This window comes from Betta splendens, chromosome 4 (assembly GCF_900634795.4).
Source record: "Betta splendens chromosome 4, fBetSpl5.4, whole genome shotgun sequence".
Lineage (NCBI taxonomy): Eukaryota > Metazoa > Chordata > Actinopteri > Anabantiformes > Osphronemidae > Betta > Betta splendens.
In genome coordinates, this window is record NC_040884.2 from 21,480,782 (window position 1) to 21,505,064 (window position 24,283).

At 46.9% G+C, this 24,283-nt stretch overlaps 1 protein-coding gene across 5 annotated transcripts in view; it reads right to left on the bottom strand.

Annotated features, from left to right (window-relative positions):
* Nucleotides 1-640: 640 nt before the first annotated feature.
* LOC114853843 (collagen alpha-1(XVIII) chain-like) overlaps nt 641-24,283 on the bottom strand; it is a 41,995-nt gene continuing 18,352 nt past the window's right edge. For 4 of the 5 annotated variants that reach the window (XM_029147667.3, XM_055508210.1, XM_041070441.2 and 1 more), the window contains 42 exons: nt 15,081-15,328; nt 14,845-15,012; nt 14,436-14,567; nt 11,985-12,059; nt 11,627-11,719; nt 11,103-11,250; nt 10,856-10,899; nt 10,507-10,674; nt 10,392-10,418; nt 10,089-10,151; nt 9,924-10,007; nt 9,602-9,649; nt 9,286-9,402; nt 8,442-8,495; nt 8,020-8,055; nt 7,719-7,844; nt 7,541-7,591; nt 7,390-7,425; nt 7,238-7,282; nt 7,019-7,081; nt 6,881-6,916; nt 6,728-6,811; nt 6,524-6,589; nt 6,251-6,304; nt 6,025-6,105; nt 5,855-5,890; nt 5,675-5,728; nt 5,377-5,433; nt 5,145-5,204; nt 4,978-5,019; nt 4,449-4,476; nt 4,264-4,332; nt 4,003-4,028; nt 3,815-3,904; nt 3,571-3,724; nt 3,423-3,496; nt 3,196-3,324; nt 2,682-2,729; nt 2,504-2,566; nt 2,229-2,426; nt 2,043-2,158; nt 641-1,949 (listed from right to left, as the gene is read on the bottom strand). In XM_029147667.3, coding sequence (XP_029003500.1) covers nt 1,748-1,949; nt 2,043-2,158; nt 2,229-2,426; nt 2,504-2,566; nt 2,682-2,729; nt 3,196-3,324; nt 3,423-3,496; nt 3,571-3,724; nt 3,815-3,904; nt 4,003-4,028; nt 4,264-4,332; nt 4,449-4,476; nt 4,978-5,019; nt 5,145-5,204; nt 5,377-5,433; nt 5,675-5,728; nt 5,855-5,890; nt 6,025-6,105; nt 6,251-6,304; nt 6,524-6,589; nt 6,728-6,811; nt 6,881-6,916; nt 7,019-7,081; nt 7,238-7,282; nt 7,390-7,425; nt 7,541-7,591; nt 7,719-7,844; nt 8,020-8,055; nt 8,442-8,495; nt 9,286-9,402; nt 9,602-9,649; nt 9,924-10,007; nt 10,089-10,151; nt 10,392-10,418; nt 10,507-10,674; nt 10,856-10,899; nt 11,103-11,250; nt 11,627-11,719; nt 11,985-12,059; nt 14,436-14,567; nt 14,845-15,012; nt 15,081-15,328 — 3,593 coding nt within the window. In that variant the 3' untranslated portion in view covers nt 641-1,747. The remainder of the gene's footprint in view (nt 1,950-2,042; nt 2,159-2,228; nt 2,427-2,503; nt 2,567-2,681; nt 2,730-3,195; nt 3,325-3,422; nt 3,497-3,570; nt 3,725-3,814; nt 3,905-4,002; nt 4,029-4,263; nt 4,333-4,448; nt 4,477-4,977; nt 5,020-5,144; nt 5,205-5,376; nt 5,434-5,674; nt 5,729-5,854; nt 5,891-6,024; nt 6,106-6,250; nt 6,305-6,523; nt 6,590-6,727; nt 6,812-6,880; nt 6,917-7,018; nt 7,082-7,237; nt 7,283-7,389; nt 7,426-7,540; nt 7,592-7,718; nt 7,845-8,019; nt 8,056-8,441; nt 8,496-9,285; nt 9,403-9,601; nt 9,650-9,923; nt 10,008-10,088; nt 10,152-10,391; nt 10,419-10,506; nt 10,675-10,855; nt 10,900-11,102; nt 11,251-11,626; nt 11,720-11,984; nt 12,060-14,435; nt 14,568-14,844; nt 15,013-15,080; nt 15,329-24,283) is intronic. The other variant, XM_029147666.3, reaches the window with a different exon arrangement.

Genomic DNA, 24,283 nt, shown 5'->3' on the forward strand with positions numbered 1-24,283 from the left:
TTCAGCTCTCCCACTAACTAGAGTGTTTCTTCATTATGAACTCTGACAGCCCCGTCATCTAGTAGAGCACAAGTGGCCTGGATAGACTTTCCTTTTCATATGCAGCTGTGAGCTTCTCAATGTCATACTAGGTTTTCAATTTATACTAGAAAGAGAGATCGAGTGATGTTCATTAACCAGCTGACAATAAACTTACATACAGTAAACTCTGCTTTATAAACTTTCCCCAAAAGCTTAAATAACATTATGTAGTGCTTTGTAACACTGAAATTTTCTAGGATCAGGGCAGATGACCGTTGGTTCCTATAGCAGTCAGGAGAAACACAAAGAGTACATTCAAATCAAGGTTATGGTAGTTAATGATTCAAACCAGTGAAACAGAAAAGCTTCTAATGTAAGTAAATCACAATAGAAATCAGAAAACATTTTACAACACCTGTAATGGCATCATGTCTGAGCGACCTGAAACTCTTCCAGTCTTTAAAAGGCTGAACAATCGATGTTTGACATGTTTTTGGTCTTTTTTTATGCCAGACCTTTGGATGGAATCGGTTTAAAGTGATACATCGCATTCAACCTACAGCTCAGGAGTGAGTTAGCAATAGTCCTGTTTCAGTACAATAAACAATAGACACAGCAGGTTATGAAAAGAGAAAGCTTTATTCCACAAAGCACAAATACTCTACAAAAACATGTCCTCTCACTTTTGCCTTCTGAGTTTTAGTGTTTTCTGTGGTATTATTTTATATCAATAGGTTGATTGTTCACATGTATCAACATTCTCTGGAAATGTTTTATATAAACTAAAAATGTACAAAAAAGGCAAAAGGTGAAAAGAACTAATCTGACAAACAAACGATAAATTACATTCTTAAACTTAATCATCTGATTTCATGTTATGTGCTGTGACGTATAAATAAATCATGACATTTAAATTAAATAGCCTGTTAAGATAGTTAAGAAGCTGCAGAAGAGTGAGATCATCAGAGATGTAGAAAAAACTAGAACACGTCAGAGGAAGACGAAGTGGGAGGCGAAAGTACTTTAAAAAGGAAGTACAGTGCATCAGAAATGACTTCGGTGGCAGCGCTGGAGGTTTGGTTGTTCAGCGTTGGATGAGGGGAAAGTAGTGGAAGGTTGTAGCCCTTGATGAGTAAACCTCCACTAAAACTGCAAGATGTAAACAGTGAAAGAGGCGTTTTGTTCCTCCATGAGTAAAAAAATAATCTATCACCAGTGAAAGTCACCACATTTGAGGACAGGCACCGATTCCTGCACCTTTGGAAGCGACGTCTTACCCTCAACAACGGCTGACCATTTGAAGCCGTTATGTTTGAATTCTATGGAGTGGTGCAAACTTGTTGCAGCTGGGTGTGCTTGTTTTAAATTAGGCTCTAAGGTGCTGGTAATAACTCATTACCACATTATCATGCTACAGGAATGTGGCTACGACTAAGACGACTCGCAGGCTCCAGAGGTTCTCCATCTTTCAGTCTGCTTTATGACACAAAAGGGCTTTTTCCTTTATGGGGAATCTTGCTTTGCAAGAAGTTGGTTACGGCCTTTTAATCGTCTTCTTCCTCAAGAAAATGGACAGTTGAGCCAGATCAGGAGAGAGGTTGAGGCTGATGAAGATGTGGTGCTAAATGTGGTCCTGTGTTTTAATAAAAAAACACACGCTGAAAACAACGTCCTTCTCCAACAAGGACAATTAAATCTTTTCCCAGACTGGGGAGCGGTCAGGACCTCAAAGGTTCTTGTGGGTCTCGATGCAAAGGACGATGTACTCGTTGGAACAACTTCGCGTCTGCTGGCCCAGGAGCAGCCCAGAGGTCAGGCTGGAGGACTGGCCTATCACGGACATGTGGTCCGCGTGCCACGTCTCGCAGTGCTTGTCCACCACTCTGAGGCCCCTGCTGGTGGAGCCGTGCCAGATGCTCTTCTGTGGCCTGAGAGAGGGAGGAAACCATGTCAACACCAGCAGGCGCACGGGCAGAGACACACAGAAACAAACTGACAGACAGCCGACCAAATGCACTGACCAGAACGGGTCCACTAAAACGTCGCGGCCATCAAAGGAGTAGATCGGTATCCTGGGATTGATTCTGCCCCCGTCGCCGTTGAAAATTGACCGCCAGTTCCTAAAAATCACATCCCCCTGCAAAAAAGGCACGATTGGTTAGATACAGCGAGCGACGGGACAGAGGCAGAACAGCAGCGAGACTCACCCTGAGGTTGGTGACGGGCAGAGTGTCCCGGGAACCGGGATAGACCACGTGGACCAGGTCCTGCCTGTGGGATGAGATGAAGGCCCGGTAGTGCGGCGGCAGGCCCATGGCCTTGGCCTGCTCGTAGCACATGCGGTCGGCCATGTCCAGCCCCATCATGTCCCCTGTGTGGGGCTGGTTCAGGGCCACCAAGTTGAGCTGGGAGAGAAAGAGGCAGAGGCTGCTGAGCCAAACGTCCCTGAACAGGGCTGCGACTGAGTGTTCTTCAAACTCACCCTTTCATTCGCTGAAGCGATCCTTTCCTTCACCTCTCCTCGTACGTGATACGCCACGCGAGGCTAAATCAACAGTTGGGAAACGTGTGAGATCAATGCGTTTTGCAGCTGAATATTGCGCGGCACATTTTTGTCATTTTGATACTTTTACTCAGCTAAAGAACAAAGTAACACTCACCTCATCTTGTGGTATGATGTTATTGGAGAGGTAGATCATATTTCCCAGCTGAAAAACAAAGGGCGAGAAAGAAACCATTAGTTTGATGCTATATCCATTGTTTGAATATGATTTGTGGATTCACTGAATAATGATTTCATATCATGTGAGCGGCAGCATTTCACCAGGAACTGCCGCACACTGGAGGATAAACCATCCATCATATTCTTGACCTTCAGCACGATGAATGAACATGTTTTACAATGATCACTGACTCTTTTTCAAATTAAAACTGGAATTGGGTTTTGGGGCATACCATAAAACTCACTCACTGATCTTCAGACCATAAAGACCTCAAAGCAATTTTCCAGCTAATTAAACTGCTGCTACACCATTTTAATTACTGCATCTATTGAGCCTAGAAATGTATGTTAATGGTAATTAATATTTCAAACTAAAGGAGCTCCAGGTTACAGTAAACGTACAGTTTACAACAGCAGGGAACTAAACCAGTCTGTTTAATAATGTGACATACCTGTATCTCTTTCCATCCTTGGGAAACCTTGAGGAACAGGCTTCCTGTTGATGTGACGTACAGCAGAGTTCCTTCTGGGTTCCTCATGGTTTGCTGCATCATACTCTCACGCGTTGCAAATGTTTTGACCTATAAAATCCAGAAAAGTTACACATCCTGAAGAATGTGGTGAGATCTGATCCAGTTGTGGACAACACAAAATGTCTGTGTCCAGCAGGGTAGCTTACAGATGCTGCATTGCTCAAAGACCCAGGAGGTCCAGCAGGTCCAGGGGGTCCGGGGGGTCCGGCGATGGTCAGGGCTGAAACCTTACATATTAGTCTAAAACTATGAAGAATTCATTTTAGCTGCATTTACATGACTGGGGACTTGTACCTGATCCGTATCTTGAGGGTGGCCCAGGGGGTCCTGGAGGCCCCGGTGGTCCAGGAGGACCTACAGGACCTGTTCTTCCATAGCCTTGGATGCCAGGTGAGCCCGGCACCCCAGGTGGGCCTGGGGGCCCGAGCACCGACTCTCCTTTGGGTCCCTGAAACATGCAATGATTAAATTACAGATGATTACTGATTTTAATTTTCCCTGTCACAAGAATAATTTTTTGTGTATCCATGGTACTAACCACAAGTCCTGGTCTTCCTGGTTGCCCTGGCAACCCTGCTTCTCCTTTGTCTCCCTTCTCCCCTTTAATTCCCTGGTCACCTTTTACTCCCTTACGTGCAAGCAAAGACACACAAGTATGAAACTGGGCACAATAAAAAAACAACATGGTCCTAATAATCTAAATGCAAATAATGACTGGAAACTTACCAGGTCTCCTCTGGAGACAAATGAGTCTGCAAAAGAATAACAAACAGTCGTCTCATATACAACATTATTATAACGTGACATTATACGGTATATTACATTAAGTAGTCACAACATTTCTAGAAGCAAAATATTAATATTTATATAAAAGAATAAAACACAGCAATTGCAAATAAAACACTCTATTGTAATCTATTTGTTTTACTATAATCTTTTTCCTTGATTGCAGTTAAAATGGATTTAAATTCTGAAGTGGTGACTCACTGGATGGAGCTGGCATCCCAGGAAGGCCTCTCTCCCCCTTTTCTCCTTTCCCTCCCGTCTGACAGTTACCTTGAGCACAAAAAGCCACTTGACCTTATTTACACCAAAATGAGCTTTGGTCGATGTTACACAAGGTTTAAAATGGTTTGTAGCTTTTAGTAAACATTAAAAATTATCCAACGTACCGACTGAGACGGTTCCACCACCATTAAGCTGTAACAAAGGAGCACAAGGATTAGCAGAACTTGATAAATGAATCTGAAAATGCAGAACTTGTCCCAAAATCGCGTTATCACAATGTGCAAATAACTCATGCAGATTTTCCTTAGATGCGACCTCAGAGCTACGTCACATTTTACACCCTGAGCCTCCACCCTTCCAGACTGGACACGTAGCATGCAGGAATATAACGGGAGCATTCACAAACAGTTCTGGTAGTAAAAGGTCAAGTGATTCCAGTGTCACACAGAACAACATGCACTACAATCATAAAAAGATGGACATGAGCGGTGATGAGTGTGAGGAGCGACGTGTGTGACAGTTAAGAGGTCAGAATGGGAACAACACATTATTAGGAGGTAAGTCAGCATCCACTCCAAAGGCCAGTGAATAACAGATCCATGGGATCACTGCTGGCAGTAAACCTTCTAACATGCTGTAATAAAATGCATCATTAAGGCGCCGTATAATGCAGCTGCCCAGACAGAAACTTACGACCACTTTGCAGTGGGGTCTGGGAGGGATGGGGAACACTGTCTTTAGGAGCCAGGAGAAGAGAGATGACAGTGAGCACAGGTCAATGGTTTGAACAACGTGACAGCAAGTGTGTGTGTGTGTGTGTGTGTGTGTGTGTGTGTGTGTGTGTGTGTGTTGGCGCTTACTCCTTTGGGGCAGTTGAACATTCCTGGGCGGCCAGGTGGTCCGGGAGGTCCAGGAGGTCCCTAAGACAGCAGAACCAGACAGGACGGAACCTTGACTGACTTTCGTGAAGAACTGTGCTGTAAAACGTGGCTGTAGCTGCCACTACATAACTAGCATGGTAGAAAACCTGGGTAGAAACCTCTGCAGTGGTCCTACATGCAGTATTTAACATGCGCCCTGTGTGTGACTCACCGGAAGCCCCACAGAGTCCCCTCGCTCCCCTTTAGGCCCCGTCAGGCCTGGACGACCCTACACAGAGAGACGCTCGTATTATAATGATGCCCACAAGGAAATCAGGGAAATTGGATCGACTGTCGGCCACCAGTCATTGTGCAATTTAATTTAACATAAAACTCCCTACACACGTTAATAGACTTAAAGCTGCTTTTTTAAATCACAGAGGGCAAAAAGAAAATTTTATTTCACTACCGTACATGTATTTGACCTGAGTACCAGGTTTTGTGAGCCTGTGGACATTTACAGTACTTACATTTCTCCCTGGAAAACCTAATTCTCCTTTGGGTCCTGCTGGTCCCACTGGTCCCTGTGAGGAATTACACAAAGGGGTTTTCTAAATGTATCTCCTGCAACAACAGCAGATCTGGGAACAATGTCAGTGGTGACCTGTTAATTTATAATATTTGTGTACTATATTTACACATGTACTTACTGGAGCACCAGGTGGTCCAGGAACACCGTTATCTCCCTGTCAACAAAGGGTGTCATACACATACAGATTAAAAAAAATAGTTTGTGTCCTATACTGAAAGTCTAATACTATTCTGATTATTTTTAGGTGAACACATTTTAAGGATTCAAACATGCAACATCAAATACAACCTTGACTCCTCTGGGCCCTGTTGGACCAGACACTATGGATCCATCTGCTGTGATGACAAACCCGGCAGCGCCCTTTTCCCCCTGCACAATGCAGAAAGAAAACTTTATATTCATGGTCACAGAGAATGTTTCATTGTTATTCCTATTTCAGTATAAACATAGGAACTGTTCATTTTTTTATTAAATCCATTGAAATGTAGCATAGATTCTTAAATGCCTCACTTACTTTCAGGCCTGGAGGTCCTTGAAGGCCTGGCAACCCAATGTCACCCTTTGGACCCTGCAAATATCCAGAAAATTAAACATTATTTCTAATGAGACCTAAACCTTTTTTATTGAAGGTGTTGACAGGTTGTTGCGTGAACAGAATAACTGGACGATTTCTACAAATATACTGTACTGTAAATTCACAGTAGCTACAGTTTCCATCAACACATTTTCTTTTGCTGTGATTTCAACATAATTAATCAGACAAGAGATGGCTTTGTTTGGAACTCACAGGAGGCCCCTGAGCTTCAAAGATCCCCGAGAAGTTGAAGGCACCATCTGTGTCATTAAGCAGAAGCTGGAGTAGAGACAGAAGAGATGCTTTGTTAATAAGAACCAACTCTGGTCTCAGCAGCATGTGGGATGTGATGGGCCGGTGGTAGCAGCTCGACACACGAGGCTTCTCCTACACCAGCTGTGGGCATGTGCTACCTACATCCTGGAGGTTGATGATGGGTCCTGGTGGTCCAGGTGGTCCTGGAGGCCCCCGAAGACTTAGTCCATCCTGACCCGCCTCACCCTGAAAAACACAGTGCTTAAAGTCTGAAAGCATTTTCATAAATCTGGCAGATTTTTCACAAGTTTTTACCTTTTGTCCTAGATCACCTTTGTCCCCCTTTGCTCCCTGGACACAAAATATAACAAGAACATAAGTATAAAGATAACACTTTGTGTTATTAAAGTTATTAAACCTTTAAATATAATCTTTTTTTTCATAATTCCTAACCTCTGCCCCTTTCTGCCCATCGATGCCTGGAAACCCTGGTGGTCCTGCGACACCCGGCTCACCCTGCAGAAACAACATCATCAGCATCATCCAAAACCAGCCTCTGCTCTTTAAAACAACTCTGTGGCTCCTGAGGCCACTGGGCCTTTTCTTTCTGAAACCATGTTTGTGCTGGGAAAAGGTCATGATCTGACAGCTGAGAGGACTTTGAAGACTCACCTTTAGTCCAGGTTTTCCTGGGGAACCATCAAAACCATCTTTCCCCTACAGGAGGCAAAGACGGAAAACTAGCAGTAAGTTAATATTCTCATGGCAAATCTATCCATCTACAAATGCTGAGAATTAAAACTGTACAGTGACAAATCTCTCACCTTTGGACCTCGAAGGCCAGGAAGTCCTGGAGGTCCCTGTGTGGATAAACCAATAAAGAAGTGCATTAATCTTTTATCGTGGTGCAGTGAAACCCTCTCTTTGGATAAATAAATGAAGATATTTGTCTCAAAGTGGCCTCGGTAGTTTTACCTGTGGTCCTCCGGATCCAAAGCCACTCAGCAGCCCAGATCCTTCCAAATCCTTAACGGCCACAACAGAACTGGTTTAGTTACTTAATAGAGTTCATGAACTCTGCACAGAGACTGGTCACAAATAACAAACAAACAGCAGCACTGACATTTGCTGTTAGTAGTGAAACAGGCTCTACCTCAAAGTCAAAGGGAAGGGGTTTTCCGGGAGGGCCCGGAGGCCCAGGTGGACCCCTGGGACCAGGCTGGCCATCAGGACCTTCTGATCCTGGAAGACCTGGGAACCCTGGAGGGCCTTGATCACCCTGGGACAGATACAGTTCTAAAGTCAGATCATTTTCAGAATGCGGCTCATATTCTATCTATTAAATGTAAGACACGAAGCGTGAAAATTAAATGGTGTGATTATTTATTTACCATCTGCACATAAAGTCTAGTAATTAGTGAACTAATTTCATTATAGTTAAATGATAGTTTTACCTTCTGTCCTGGAAGCCCAATAAGTCCAGGATCTCCCTGGAAAAACAAACAAAACATAAAAAGCACATTAACTACAGCAGCAGAAAAGACGCGAGCGAGCTTCACACGAAAAATCACTGCAGATACCGGAGCTACGGGAGCACAGGCTTGTTTACACTCCAGCACCTTAGCTTGATGAGTCCACAGGGTCAGCTCATTAGGAGCTCGGCTGCTTGTTACAGTAGGTGGTTACTTAGTTTGTGTGTAATTGAACACTAAAAGCGGCGCTCAGGGGAAATCAGAGGCGGCTCGTACAAAAGGCAGCGTGGTAGAAGACGCACAAGCAGCAGCGTCAAGGCTGGTGTGTGGCGCGTTCACGCGTCAGAACAGACCATAAAGCGTGTGTCCACAGTCGTAAAAATACAGCTTCATACTTGACTCACCTTCTCTCCCTTCTCTCCTGCAGGTCCTGGATCACCGTCTTTCCCATCGACTCCCTGCAAACGTAAAGAGACCAGAGTACTGTAAACAGTTTATGTAGGTGCATTTAGATGATGAGGGAGAACATAATTCTGTATATGCACCTAATACCTGCTTTGCATTGGTGTTTAATTGCCTCTCAAGGCTAAACTGGATAAATCCAGCAAAGCTAATCAAACCCTTGATACTGGAGTCAACACTGGGAAACTGTCAGTAGCTCATTCACACAGTTAGTAAAAGACAAAAGGTACATTTACCCCAACAGATGCTACAGCAGAGACCATGTTCTGAAGCTCATTCCTGCCAGAAGCTAATTGCTCCTCGGAGGCAGCAGCATATAGGAGGCTACAATATGCACTTCTTTATACCCTGTTCTTGATTAAAGGTGTGCAGCAGGCAAAGCTGAGGATAAGAACATGGCTTTTTAATCTAAGTTGGGGGAAATACTACCTTTTAGGCCCCTCGTGACTGATGGGACCTATGTTAATACCTGACCAGACCCTGAACCAGAGTCAGACCCAGAGCCACTAAACCACTCCTCAGTCTCCTGAAAATACAGACTGGGTCAGCGATGCAACGTCTGCTGCACCAAACACCTTCACACACACATTTTTTATTTAAATTCATGTTCTATCAAAATCCGGAAATGTATCAGTGCTACAGTACTTTGATGACAAAAGTACCAATATCTGCCTACTTTTATACAGTAACATTACCCAGTAATGTGTTTTAAAATTAACACTACAATCAAAGTGTAAAGTTGAGTGTAGCGTTGACAAGTAAATTAAAGGAGGAAATCTAACTCACAGGGAGGCCAGGTTCACCCGTCTCGCCATCCTTCCCATCTTTGCCAGCTTGTCCTGAAAAGATGCCCTCAGCTGGGGTTCCTGGGGGCCCTGGGGGGCCGGGTGGCCCTGGAGGGCCCTGGAGAAAGTACATCACATGCAGGTGAAATAAAAACTAGGCATGTCATTGTTCATTGTGTGGTGTCAAAATGAAACAAAAATATTCGTTGCAGGTGATAATGTGATATTCAACCATGTGTGATAACATGCAAGACGAAGAGGTCAAATGCAGCTGCAATTAAATAGGAGGTTTATACACTATAACAAACATCACTTACTCTAAAAATCTCTGCATCACTGTCAAAGTCTTCAAATCCTGAGCCCTCCTGTCAAACACAAACCATTCAACATGCGGATTAGTCAGTTAGTCGGATCACAGATAGTGAATGATAGCTCAAGTTCGAAATTATGTAAAGGGTGTTTAGTAATGGGCCAATTAAAAAGCCCAATGCATGTATAAAATACAATAAAGTCACAGTAAAACCAAACAATAACCCATCTGGTTTTGTCCAACAGTCACTGATGTGTTACTGTACTTCATTGGCCTGGGTGAAAATGCTGATTTGTGAACTGAGGGTAAATAATAGTTATTTGACCTACTGGGAACATGGAAGACTTGAGGCCTGGAGGTCCAGGAGGTCCTGGAGGTCCTTGAGCACCAGGCTGCCCAACTCCAGGATCACCCTGAAGGAGATATCAGTGTGATGATCACAGACTTAAACCATCGTATTACTAAAGTATTGTAGTAGCAGAAGCATTCTCTACCTTTTCTCCCTTAGGACCCGGGTCTCCCTGCAAGCCTGGAAATCCTGGAATACCTGCCGCTCCCTGGAACAAAAGCAGCCACAGCTTAGCTCATTGCCAGGTAAGATATCAAAGGACATGTTTTTCAATCTAGTTCAAAAGTGCTGGTGTGAAGGTAATGCAACTGAATAGTATAAGTTAGAAAAGAGAATTTATTTAGTATCAGGTAATATTTAAAAGTCATTATCAGAATCAGTTTTCCAAAGACACATATAGACACACAAATATAACTACTCCTCAAATTCATATACAGCAAAAACTTACATTTAGGCCGGTTTGACCTTTCGATCCCTAGAGAAAAAAAAAAACACACAAAATCACAAAACTAATCCATCATGTGGTTATTAATAATCTGAGTGTAGAAGATTAAAAAACTCACAGGTTGTCCATCTTTCCCTGGCTCTCCAGGAGGGCCCGGGGGTCCTTCTGGCCCCTGTGGCCCCCGCGGTCCTGGTTCCTGCCCTGTGGCCTGTCCTGGAGGGCCAGTAGGTCCTGGGGGACCAGCTGGACCCGGCTCACCTGGCTCCCCTTTCCGTCCTGAAGACACCTGAAGGGAGGGGGATTATGTGACTCATTTGCTTTTACAGAAGCATTATTCTGTGACAGTTTGTAATAATGGTAAAATGAGCTGTAGTGGATCAGTTGGACCTGAGTATCATTAGTTGTTCAACACCTCGTTCAGCATAAAACAAAACTAGATTGGTTTAAGTGAGGAAACCTCTACTTACAGTGTCTGGTACAGAGGCTGGAGTGGCTTCGTGAGGCGTCCGCACTGTGACAGAGACACAGCGAGTCCAATGTCAAATAACAAAGACCGGATCTTATCAGCACCATCTGCTGGCCAGCGTCAGAAATACTAACCAGGAGATGTAACAGCTGCACATCACTATCACACACAGCTGTAATACCTGAGTGACCCATTCACTTCTAATAACAGATGAATTCTTAACCCAGAGCATCCATTGTCTTTTTTACCTTTAACTGTGGTGACCTCGTCCTCCTGTCCAGAAATCTCAATGTCTTCATCATTATCATCATCATCATCATCATCCACTGGCACTGACATCTCTGTGGGTGGAGCGCTGATCATGGTGCTGTAAGAGGGCTCCAGATCTGGAAAGGGCTAAAAAAAAAAAAAAAAAAAAAAGGTCAAAAGAGAAAATATCAGTCAAATATTTCTGTAACAGCCTTACATCTGTTAAATAAAATGGAACAACAAAGAGCTGTGAAAGTCCAGCTATTTATTGTGTCGTTCATCAGTCCACCACTGTTTAATCACAGCCCAGCTGTTGATATCTGATTACTATCTGAGGGTTTTGTAAACAACAATTCAATTTTCTGTTGTATAACGTGAAGACCATACGGAGAGTAAACAGTAAAATGAGTTTTTCTCAGATACCAAATGTTTCAGATGTACTTCACTACTGGATCCTAGCTATTAGAGCGGATGGCCACTGGTTCAGTTCTCAGTTATGCTGTAACTGATAATATTCACGCACCATGGGGTAATCTCTCTCCTCAACAACCTTCTTCACTTCGTCTCCTTCCTCTAAGCTTCTGTACGTATCGTCACCACTTCCGTATCCGGAGGCCTGGAGCAGGACACAAGCCGGAAAAAAAGATGATTAGATACTGTTTTACAGACAAACTCCACCCAAGTTCAAAACTTTAAGAACCAAAAATGAACTATATTACAGTTTTGTTCCCATAGCTTTTTCACATGGTTTCTTGTAGTTCACATTTGTGGCCAGAAGGGGGCGGAACAGACCCAGGTTTAAAGCACTGCTGCTGCATGAGGCCATTTCACACAGAGGCACTCGTTCCATTCAAGTGTTTACAGTTTTAATGGCCACTCACGTAAGGATCGTCTTCCTCACACTGGTCATCTGGGGCCGTGGGATCCGACTTGAGCAGCAGCTGCTGGATGGAGCCCTGGAGACAGGAGGAGGAGAGGAGGCCTCGTGTCTTAACTTGGTTCATAACGTTTCATTTGAAGCGCCGTGCACACAGCAGTTTACTGCCTCAGTCTGTTCATTCATCCTGCGTCTGGACACATGCACAACACTGAGATGCAAACATCTGATGCACAATGAAAATCACAATATACATTCGCACAGCAGGTAGATCAAGTTACCACAGATCTCCTGTGGCTTAGTCTGCTTTATTGTGTTCTCTTTGCAATCCAAGACCGACTCTGACATGTTGAGATCATGGCTCTATTGGGGCCACAGCGTCTGTGACAAAACAGACAGAGAGAGGCAGCACTTTACGACTCTGGCTGCAGGACTGAGGCTGCTGTCACGCTACATATGAATGTGAGACTGACCCTAAACGGCACCACATGATGAAGAACCAGCCAGGTTTAATCGCTACAAATTGGTATGATAGTTAAGCAATGAGATGCATGCATACATATCTAATCTACTGTAGTGACGAACTGTAGCTGCTGCACATCCTGACCTCCTGCAGGTTCTGCTGCCGCCATCTGCCAGTGAAGCAGGAGAGGCCCTTCAATGTTATGCTGCGTGCACACATGCGACTGCAGAGCGCCGCTCTGTGCCAGTCAGTCAGAGTTAGTGGGTCTGTCCTCAGTAAAGACTTTCCACAGGCAAACCCAGCCAAGCTTATTGACTCTGAGTTCAGGCCAGAGGACAAACACCTGTTTTTAATGTAATGAAGCACAGCCTATGAAATTTAATGTCGACAAAGACTGAGAAAGTGAATAGCTGAAAAGGAGTAAAAGCACTGGAGCAACCAAATCAGAGACATCTGTTGGTCTGCAAAAAAAAAAAAAAAACTGAATGCGCCACACAACCACAAACGCCTTTAGTCTGCGAGTTCTGCTCCAGTTTATTTATTTGGTCAGTCTGTAAAACTGGGATGGAGCTTTGCCACTTTGTCATATCTGGAAAATTAAAGCTGATCCAAAAAGAGGCAAAGCTTTTCATCCATGTTCAAGACTTGTTTAAAAAGCAGGAAAAAGTTAAAAGTTTGTTTGGCAGGAAAAACGCCTAATTCCTCCGTCTGGCATTTTGAGCAATGCTGCTCGCCCCAGAGGTTTGGACAGACTGGTCTGAAACCAGCGACCTTGGTATGAGAACTGTAGTTACCCTAAGAAGAAGTGGAAGAAAAAGTACTTGATTGGTGCGTTGCTGCTCCGTGTTGCCATAGCAACACAGAGTAAACAGCATGGTCTCATGAAATGTGTGTGAAAAGACACGATAACACAAGCTCAAGAAACATTTATATAACAAAGAGGCTAATTCGCCACACATAATCTAAGTAGCTTCTTACCTACACCACAAGGTGGCGCCAGTTAGTTTGTTTACAAAGAGTTCCCACATTGAGCTATAGTTATTGAGTATTTTAGGATTATTCTGCAACTTCTGCAAGTACAGATAATGTGTCACTAATCTTCAGGAAACATATACACAAACATAAAAACAAATAACTATGTGCTTCTTTCAGACATTGCACATCCAAAGGCCCACACAGCGTTTTGTTCAGTCAAAGCCACTGCTGCTGCTGCGTGGCTGTTATTGCTCTCCCTGGAAGCAGATAGAGGATCTCCGACGGCGCTGCCAGTTCAAACACTGAACAGCTGGAAACCGACTCGACCACTTTGTCCGACAGCGGTGGAGGAAATGGGACGAACCGAACGGAGAGAGGGAATGATGTCCGGGAGACTTGGAGCTTCTCGGGAAGTGACGGTCCGGCATGAAGGCCATGCTGGCCCGGAAAACGGTGCCACTGCATCACTTTAGATGAATTTCTCACTGTCAGGCTCCTAAATAAACACGTGATGCTGTGTCAATCCTTTACTGGAGTGAAATTCAACCCTGCGTGTGTTGCGGCCTCCTCTGCTGGACCCAGCTCCGCACTTCTGGATCACACACCCGGTGAAACCGCACGGGGACACATTTAACACCAGATGCATGAGACTGGATCCTCCACCCTGGCCCTTCGCGCTATTGTTCCATCGTCCTCCTTTTAATCGAGGAGCTGGCAGTCGCAGACAGAGACACATTTGAGTTGCAGCTATATTCTGAAAATGTAAATCAGGCGCAGCTTGTCATTTATGAGCTCTCGCAGGATGAGGCTGTGCTCATAAACACATGTGGTCATTCATGCCTCGTCTCCTGTGGCGGCAGTAAAGCCGCCAACAAAATACTATTGTGCTCATGTCTCGAGTGTAAAATAGGCAGAAGCCCAAATGACACGTTTGCCTCCGCAACGAGCAGCACGTTCGCGACTCGCTGATCCTGAACGGCGCGTGTGACGGGGAACTCGACGCTCAGCCCCACTCACCACAAATCGGGTGAGACCCGTGCCCCCGGCGTTGCCCACAAAGATCCCGGAGCTGGCTTCGAACGTCAGCGGCTGAGGACTCCTGGTGAAAGCGACTCGGTGGTACTCCTCGCAGTCCATGTAGAGTCGCACCTGAGGAGACACGTGATTCATGACCGTCAGAACACCTGCAGCACAGAAAACATCTGCTTCGGTCCCGCGGCCGTAAATATCAGAGCTTATCAAAACTTTGGGGACGTCTTGAACATCTGCAACGCATAAGTGTCACATGAAGTAAGGATCTGACAGCTACTTTTTTCAGACATTTCTAGTTTGCTGTGATGATTTTTACAAGCAGAACAGAAACACAGATAATAATGATTTATTCAGACAGAAGGCGACTGTAGGTGCATCGTGGCAGCAGACCCACCTCTGCGCCCTGAACAGTCAGAGTAAACCTGGCCCAGCGTCCCGTCAGGTCCGACATCTTAAAGGAAGCCGCTTCCTGGGTCCGTCTGGTTCCTGGGTCGGTGTAGTACAGAACCACCCTCTGGGAGCCGTCCTCCACCTCAGACAGCGCCACGCCTAAGTGGACAATCTGAACAAGAACAGGAGGCCGATGGAGACGTGTTGTCATTTGGCAGACAGGTAGAAGGCGCACGTTACCTTTTGGTAGGCGTCGGTGATGGCGAACAGGACGCCGCCGCGCCGCGTGGTCGGCTTGGCCGTGACCGTGATGCCAAAGTCGTGGTAGAACGGGTCGGGCACGAAGGACTTGGCGAGGCGGCCGACGTTGGCGTCCGCGCCGAAGCTGTAGGCGGGATAACCCTCGAAGCCGGTGACGAAGGACACGGAGGGGGGGAGGGGGACGCCGATCAGCTCCGTCAGGTCCAGGTCCCCCTTAGAACCGCGGTCTGCAGAGAGTCAGCGAGACCGGGGCCGAAATTAAAGTTACTCATCCATAGATTGAAGCAGAGAGCACGCGCTGCTGCGTCTCAAGGTGTGACCTGAGGGAAGAATCCTGCATGCAGCCCCTCGTGCTCAAACACACACACACACACTCAGGTTCACACACAGGCTCCGTAACACCTGGTTCCCCTTAGTGTGAAGCCCCTGGAACAATGGCCTGTTCTGCTAGTGTGTGTGGGCAGCGGGGCACCGAGGCTGCATCTGGAAACCATTAGACGGCAGGCGAATGCACGCCGAGCAGTAGCAGCGCCGGTAAATGGCCGCGTACTGAGCGGCACGTGTGTTTGTGAGGGATCAACAAAGGCCTGAGGGAGGAGAGAAGTGGATGATTGACACTGTGCAGACACCGGGACTTCAGTGTGTGTGGCCAGTAATCACACACACGCTGCAGATAGTCGATGACAACGTGGCTGCGGCAGATCTCTGACGACTTGGTTAAAACATGAGTTAAACTATTTGTTTCAGCCGACGCAGCTAAAAACAAGCTCAGACGAATATTCTCCTCTCTGACCCATTTCTGCCTCAACTCCAGACACAGACTTTGCTCCATATTGGATCTTCTCTGTTGTCTGTGGCCAAAGTGCCTCAGCCACCCTTGGAGTCGCTTCTCCATCAGTTTGCCCAAAGTGACATCACTGCAGATGTTCCTCCTCTGGGCCAGAAGCTTAACAGCTGGAGACGTCGCCATGGAAACCAAAAGACATACTCCACACTTGTTCAAGTTCTCATGACACATGGAACTTTGCAGAGTTTGTTTCTCCCCCCTGCCAAGCTTCGGCCTAATCCCATAATTAGCCGATCATGCTGAGGGAATTTCTCCTTATTGACGAGGTCCTAATGATCCCAGTGCTGCGAAGATGTGGAGAAGAGGAAAACGTCTCCAGGAAGGAGGTCGTCAGGTGGTGAGGGTGTGAGCAGGCTTGGCTCCGACTCAGCACCACCTGCACCGACGCTGAGCAGGAACCGGAGGAGGAGACGCTGCAGATGTCCTCCAACGCGCCGCGACAACTTCAAGAAATGAGACGTCGGAGGAGCAAATGATCCGAGCGCCGTCGTTTCCTAACTCGGTCCAGGTGTCTCACTGACGACAACCCTGAACAACTGAAAGAGGCATCAGGACAAACAGCTTAGGGTAAAAATCCATTGAAGCATATAATGAGCACTTATTGCTCAATAGAGGTCTAAATAGCTTGTGCACTTGGACGGAGCTCGAATGCACAACAAGGACTTTAATAGCTACAGAGAAAGAAAAGAGGAGGGGGAACGCGAGGGCGTAATGACGTGGTGATGAAGGATGCAGCAGTTAGTCGGCCTAGATGCCGTCAGTCCGTTATGAGCTGCTGCGTCTGATGAGCGCCTGGAATCCAGTCAAAGCTCCGTCAGATCGGCAGATAAGGGAACGCCGCTGGACCCTGACACTCATGATATAAACGCGTAGGAATGTTCACTGTTACACAGCAAATATCTAATAAGGCCCTAGGAAAGCTGCTCGTTCTCAGAGGACTGGTTGCAAAGTAATCACACCGCCCTCTGTCTGCTCCGCTGCACCACAGCCCTGAAACACAAGGATCGTAGCAACAAAGCCCACGCTTGTGATTGTATACTGCAATGATGAGTTATGACGGGCAAAATCAAAGCCAGACAATCATTTGGATCAATTTCTCCAATCACGAATCTGATCGTGCTGCATAATAGTGCTGATTTAGCTGCAGATTAAGAGGCATTCCTGAAGGGCACAGCAGGGAAGGAGCCTGCGAACAATTAAACCAATGATTTGTGACACAAGTAAAGCAACAAATCATAAATCGAACAGATGGTTCGATTCTGGGGAAATCAATCAGAGCTGCGCGCGTTCTGGTTTCATCTTTCATTCTTTAAGCACCAGTCATTCAGCGCCTGCGCCGCAGATGCTCACAGATGGTCAAACAAACCCGGCGCAGGCAAATTTACTCTGTATTCTGTCTACAACGACGGCAGAAGTGCAAACAAGCTCCTCGTTTCATCCCTTCAGACAAAACGAGCGACGGCGGCCGCGTGCCGTGGAAGGCGGGGGACGGAGGGGGGCGGCGGGGGTGGAGGTAAACTGCGAGGACCACACAGCCTGCGTTTGCACGCGGGCAGGTGAAGCTGCAGGAGCCCCCTCCTCATCAGGCCAGGGTCACTGAGACGAGCGGAGCCCCCAGGGTCTCTGTGGAGCATGTGACGCGACTGCAAACATGCTGTAGACGCTACAGCATCAGCATCGGCAGAGTGACCCCCTCATGTCGAACCCAAGGATCCCACAGCTACCAGATCTGTTCGACGCGCCGCCGTTTGTCACTCGGCGAGCTGACACTTCGCCGCTATTTATCGGCCCCAGCGGGGAACGCGCATTACGTGGTGTCGCAAGCACCTTGCTGCAGCAGCTGAACCACACGAGCCACATGTGGAGGCGGATGCCCAGATGATGCTCAGCGGGTGATTTGTGTGGGAAACGTCCTCCTACTGTGGGTGGCTTCACCCAAATAACATCTTTATACTTTTATCTGTGAGGCAGAGTTTTTGGTCGGGAACAATGGAAGAAAACTGCTCCTAATTATAGCATATGTGTAGATCTCTATTTATATAGTTTCATATACTTATATGCCATCCTCACCTACTGACTGCCTGGAGCAGGTGTGTTCAGTCTGAGGCTGCAGGTCAGAGTCACCAGAACCGGTGAAGCCTTTCATTCTCAGCGGCTGCTTGAACGCTCGCCCGCTGAGCTGCAGAGAACGCGGCCAACGACATCACCACCTCCACATGCAAACTGTACGTAAAGGATTTTGTAAGCAGTCACTTTTCCATGACACGCTCGGCTCTTGGCTCCGCGGCGCTGCTCTACAAATGTCATTGCCAAGACTGACTCAACTACGCCGTGTCCCCAGTCGACCTCTGTGCGCAGCTCCATCCCCACTGAGGAGCTCCAGTTATTTCAGCATTGAGCTCGGCGCCCGATTATTAGTTCTCAGGGTGGAGTAACATAAATAGAACAAAATGCCAGTAGCATGGTTGGAGAGAGGAAAAGCTAATGATCCCTCAGTTCCGCAGAGATAATGAATGTAAAGCTTTGCTTGTAGGCTGAGGAACACGTCTCTGGTTAAGCTAGTCAAAAAAACAAACAAACAGGAAATGCTGGACCACCCAAACAATCGGTACCTAAGGAGGATCACACAGCACGTAACCGGCCCGTTTGTGCTCAAAGGCTGAAAACCCGCCACAGCCTCATCTTTATTTATGCCAGCTGCAGCTCTGAGCGTCTGGGCCTTATTTGTGCTTCCAGTGGAGTAAAGCCGTCAAAGGCATCTCCACCCTTTGCATCTTTTAGCCTAGCTCTCACTGCGCTACACGCAGACACAACGGGAGCCTTATGTGCGACAGGTAAAGGGAGGTCTGGGCCGAGCAGGCGGCGCAGCACATTCTTGCGTCTCGTCCAAGTTTCGTCTCGGGGAGCGGAGTGGAGTGTTTCACTGAGACGGAGCAGAGCCGTCGTGGCGGGTGGTCTTGAAGACTTGGGTCCACTTTACGTGTGACGAAGTGCGCGGTGGAAAGCCTTTATGTAGATCCCCTGGAGTTATGGGAGAATCTGCTCCACTGAAAGGCTCCGGTGAGTTCATTACTGTATGCGTGCTGCATGAAAGGCACCAACAACAAGGTGAAAAACCGGTTCCGATTCGAAGCGTCTGTGCGGAGGAGAAGTTATTTTGGTGAGTGCGGAGCGGTGATTCAGGCCTTTGTTATGTGCCCATATAAGCCAACGCTGAACAGGACTGGGGTCAGTGATAAGGGTCTTTTCCCTCCGTGCCCATAAAAGCCGGGAAGCCCGTGGCTCCAGATCCGTCTGTCCGCCTCTGCAGCAGGCGAACACGAGGCCGCCGACCTTCCTGTCCTCCATCCCAGTCCGTGGCTCGTGTGGGAAAACTATGACCCGAAGCTGTGAATGGAGTTTTATTTACTTTTTACTTTGTGATACTTTAGCTGCTGACACACAAACATCCTGGAGTCTGTACATTCATTTCATTGGGAATAATGGTAGAAGCTTTTAGTCGAGGTCTATGTGTTTTATAGCATATATGAGTTGTTCTATTAAGACATGATCCATTATCCTGTCTGGTGAAAGCAAACACCCACAGGGCTTTGACAGGGCTCTGTGGAACCAGCACATCGTTCTGGTTACACCAAGCTGTGTTTAACCAGCTGTAGAATGGTGGGAAAACTAAATGAACGCAGCCAACGATGGCTTTTCCAGCATTCGGCATGAACCGGTGGGGGGAGGTGGGCTGTCGGGTGAATGAATAGTGAGGTGCAGCAGAAGAGAACGAGCAGGTGTGATGATAAGGAGGAGAAAGATACAACTGATCCATCACCAATTGAAGCAGGTGAAGGTGTTGAGGATCTCTCCCACTTGTCCAACTTGACAACTGGGCCCTTTCCTCACAGCCGATTTGTCACGGCTCCCTCCAGATATGAGAGAAAACAAAAGTGAAAGAGCAGCAGAAAAGGTATGAAAACTTTTTAACAATAACATCTGCAGCCGAGCACAGACCTCCAACCTCCAGCTTCATCCACATCAGCTCCTCATAGCTGTAAAAAAAGTCCCTCAAGATTCCTCTTCCTACTTTTCCAGTTACAGCTGCCAGGGATTTACAGTCAGACGAAGGCTTGTCATGTAGGAAACACTCCTGCAGCTTATCCAGGCTGACTCTTCGAAGGCGGGGAGGAGGAAGGTGGAGCGGGGCAGCAGGGGCTGACTGATACCATCTGCTCTGGCTCGGCAGCGAGCTTCGATTTGAGCAGCGGGCTTCGGGCCAACGTACTCGCAGCCCGGTCCAGTCACTGGCTGCGTCTCCTACGGCGCCTCAGCGGCCGGGCTGACCCACATCACAATGACTGCAGTGGCCTCAGAGCAACGTCCTGCTTTCAAAACTGAAAGTATGTCCAGTAAATAAAACTCACTCCATCCTTGTGCTGCAGAGCGGCCTCCACCACGAGTTTAAGCAAAGCAACTCTTGGATCAAGGGAGAAATTCACATTTCTGGCATCAAAGACTTGAAGGAGATGAAGAGTTTTCAGCTGCTCAGGTAGAGATTTCTCTACTTTGTGCTGATGCAATTGCTGCCAAGTGATGTCTAGAGATAGGAAACCAAACCATAGCAGCACTCACTCCTCATCACCAGATGCTGTATTGTTGACTGAGTCCGATCCATAACAGGGAACTCTTCATGGTGAGATACTTGTGCATGATCCTCTTACTGTATAAAGCACATTAATATTCAGGGAGAGAAACTTAACGTGTTAAATACAAACTGGGAGAGGCCCAAAAGCTAAAATGTCTTTTTCCTGCCAAGGCTGGAACAGTAGCCTCCAACATCGCTCCCTGCTCCCTCATTACTCCACACAGAGCAGACCTGCACCTCCAGCTCGTGTTCAGGAGGACCAGATTGATGGCGGCCAGTGGAGCACTGCAGAGGCCTCACACATGGAAAACCGGGTCCACGTTCACTGTCATTGCTGGCTCTAAAGCCCCAGGCTTTGCCTTGTTAAGCTAATTCTAATAGAAGGAGCAGACGTGGAGTCAGCAAAGACACCATAGAGAAGAATGTAACTAATACGGATCATCACAAACAAATGAAGCCCAAATCACAAACATCAGCTACAGGCTGGATGTTAATGAAAAACTTAATATTCATATAAAGTCTGGCTCATGTTATCGCTCCAATCTTTTAAATAAATTCACCGTAACCTATGAAAAGCTTCTGATTTAAAGCTTCAACATGTGCAAACAAAGCAACAGTTATTAGACTGGAAACGACATCGTTATTGTTCACCCCTGGAAACTTCCCCGTCCTCTAATAAAGACTCTCCACGCGGTTCCCAGTGATTTACAGTACGGTGCTATTGTTGCTCCGTGCTCCAGCTGCTGCACACGTGTGGCTGAATGTGCGCGCTCCTGCGTGACGCGGCTCTTTCCACATTTAGAAGCTGCCGCTCCGTGAACACAGGGAGGAGATGGCACGTAGATGTTTGTTTCCTCCGCAGGTACATGCTGGCACCAGGACAACCTCATCCTGACATAAACCCACACAGGATCGCCTGGAAAATATATTCTATTTACTTATGGAGTTAAAGTTATGAGCTGTGATCTGATGAACTGGGAATGACATGAGCCAGAGATTTAGATTTCATGATGATAGATGGAGTTCAAAATCTCTGTTATTACCGTCTTATTGCTCTAAAGCATTTAAGGTGGATTCAACTGTTCTCCAAGCGGTTAATTAGATTTATGGTGGCCTTTCAGGTTAATATCTTCCAGCCCCTCAGCTCATGCCCATCTCATCTCTCAGATTTAAACTTGTCTAAAAGCATCCTGGTCTCAGACTTCTGTGAGCCGCAGACCAGGGTCTGCGTCATTTGCAGTGCGTCCCAGCAAAGCTGAACCTCAGGGACTGGAATCTGTTCTGTGGGCCCGACTCCGCTCTTCCTGCATCATTCCAGGGGAGCCGAACGCGACCAAATCACGTTTTCCTGCCGGGTTTCAAGTGGCGGCGGTGGTCTGCTACCGCTGAACGAACATGCACGAGACGCGCCGCTCAAACCACAATCCCTTCCCATCGCAAACCAGAGGCCTCGGCCACAGCCCCGAGGATCCCCGTCGGTGAACGGCACAAGCCAAGGCCCTAATTCAATCACAACCCCAGCAGTTTTGTTCCAGACCGTTACGAGCACGTTGCGTCATCTGTTGGGGACTTCACAGCAAAAGGCCTCGCAATGCGAAAATGTGAAAACGCACGATGGAGGGATGAAGTGTCACGTTTGAAAAGGATTAAAAGACGAATGAACGGGAACCGACGGAGTCACTGAACAGACTTCTGCTTCCAGTTACAACCATGAAGAACCAGCGTAACTACAGCTTTGCATAAAAAGCACTGCAGAATCTCAGCAAAGTCTAATTTCTGTGGCCACAACAATTCATTTACATCAGCGGGGACTTAAAGTCACTACATTTTTATTCATAGACACGTCTGATGATCCTTTTTTAGTCTTTCTGGTCTTGGAGGCTCTCGATGACGAAGGTGGTTTTAATTGCTACCACCTCTGGCACAGATTCGCTTAGTTCACATCTGCAACACATCAGTTGTGTTTAGCTGAGCCACAAAGACAAACTAAAAAAAACAACGCAAAAAGACAGAATCTCAGCCAAAAGTGGGTCCGGTACCACCAGTGTTCGCAGTCAGATTACGCTCAATAATGAATCAAAAGGAGCAGTTTCCCCAGTCTGTGCTATTTGCCGAGAGGAAATTGGGCCAGAGTTCATGTTTCGTATCTGCTGCCAATGGGAGAGGCAACAAATCCAGCGCGAAACGGGCACGAGTCTCCTCAGGCAACCGCAGCATCACAGTGTGCGTTGCCAGGTTTGACTCAGCGTTGAGCCTGATGAGGGGAGACACGGCGCATTCACGTGGAAAGAGAAGAGATGCTTTATTGGGAGCAGAACATTCTGTAGCACAAGACAGAAGTCTCAGTCGGTCCAGTTTAAAAGTTCGGGATTTGGAACAGACGACGACCATCCAGGCTCAAACTGTGCATCTGCAAACACTTAAATAAAAATACAACAGAAGGAAGTGAGCTGTTTAGGTTCTGACCAGAGCAACTGTTCACTTCGCCAGCGAAACCACCAGCAGTTCAGCGGCTGACATTGTGTTTGCCAGAACCAGAACTCTGACCACCAGACTCCATTAAAGCAGCTGCCTTTGGCTTCCTGCGCCATTAATAAGATGTTACTGAACCACAGGAGAAGAGACTTATGAGGGACTAATTGCTTCACACTATGGCAGCTTTTTCTGAATAAACAGAAAATAACGAGCCGATAATGTCAATGCAACCGCTTCACTATAAACACAAACAGAAACTTGCTTTGGGAGCGAGGAGCTGATCTGGAAGCTCAGACCGTGATCCGGGCCAGACCCACACCTCTGCTAAGGTGAGAGGAGAACCTCTGGTGCTGAATGAGGGTCTCAAGTTTAAAGACTCTCTGCAGAATCAATCCGTTTTTCTCCACTCGGGTCAAAAGACGTGGCTGAAAGCTTCAGCATCTGGAGTGCGTGGTGTCTGAGGGTGAGGACCGATGACAGCGTCCAAGTAGAAATCCACTCATCTGAAACGACGTGACGTTTGTGAGTCTAGGCCACAAACAAAAGACCCGTTTCTGCCTAGTTACTGTAGTCTCAGCAAATACCTTCATGTAGTTTTTAAAAAGCATGTATTCACACCGATGCGATGTTAAGATTTAACTGGCTTAAACCTTGAGCTGATTAATGCAGCTGGACTCACTTTAATCTGTTCAAACAAAGACAAACCTGGGCCAACATCGAGTCTGTTCCAACGTAGACGTGAGAAGACGCATTTCATAGCTTTTTGTTAAATCTTTTGGATTTAGATTTAGACGGCCGGAGGAGGAACAGATGCTTGTTGATGTTTACTCGCCAGCAGTTGTGAGGCGTTAAGGCAAATTGAGACCAAACTATCAATTAGACACGAACCGGGGTTTTCAGAATGGGAGTCGACAGTGTGCTCACAAGCAACGCAGCTGCAGAGCAGCTGAGCGAACACGCGGCACCGAAACGAAGCACTGAGCCCAGCACCCACTGGGAAACTGCAGGACGCTCCACAGGGGGTCCTCAGCGACGGCCCCCTGCATGTCCAGCTATCCAAACAGCCAGCCACACACACAAGGCAACCTGCACGCTTTGCTAAGTGCAATATGTCCAAACGGATGTTAACAGCAGAACCAGGTTCAGCACCGGCGTTCTACCAGACAGGACCAAAACTGAAAAAAAGAGAGCAAAGGTTCATTTAAAAGCAAAAGAGGAAGCCTCCATAAA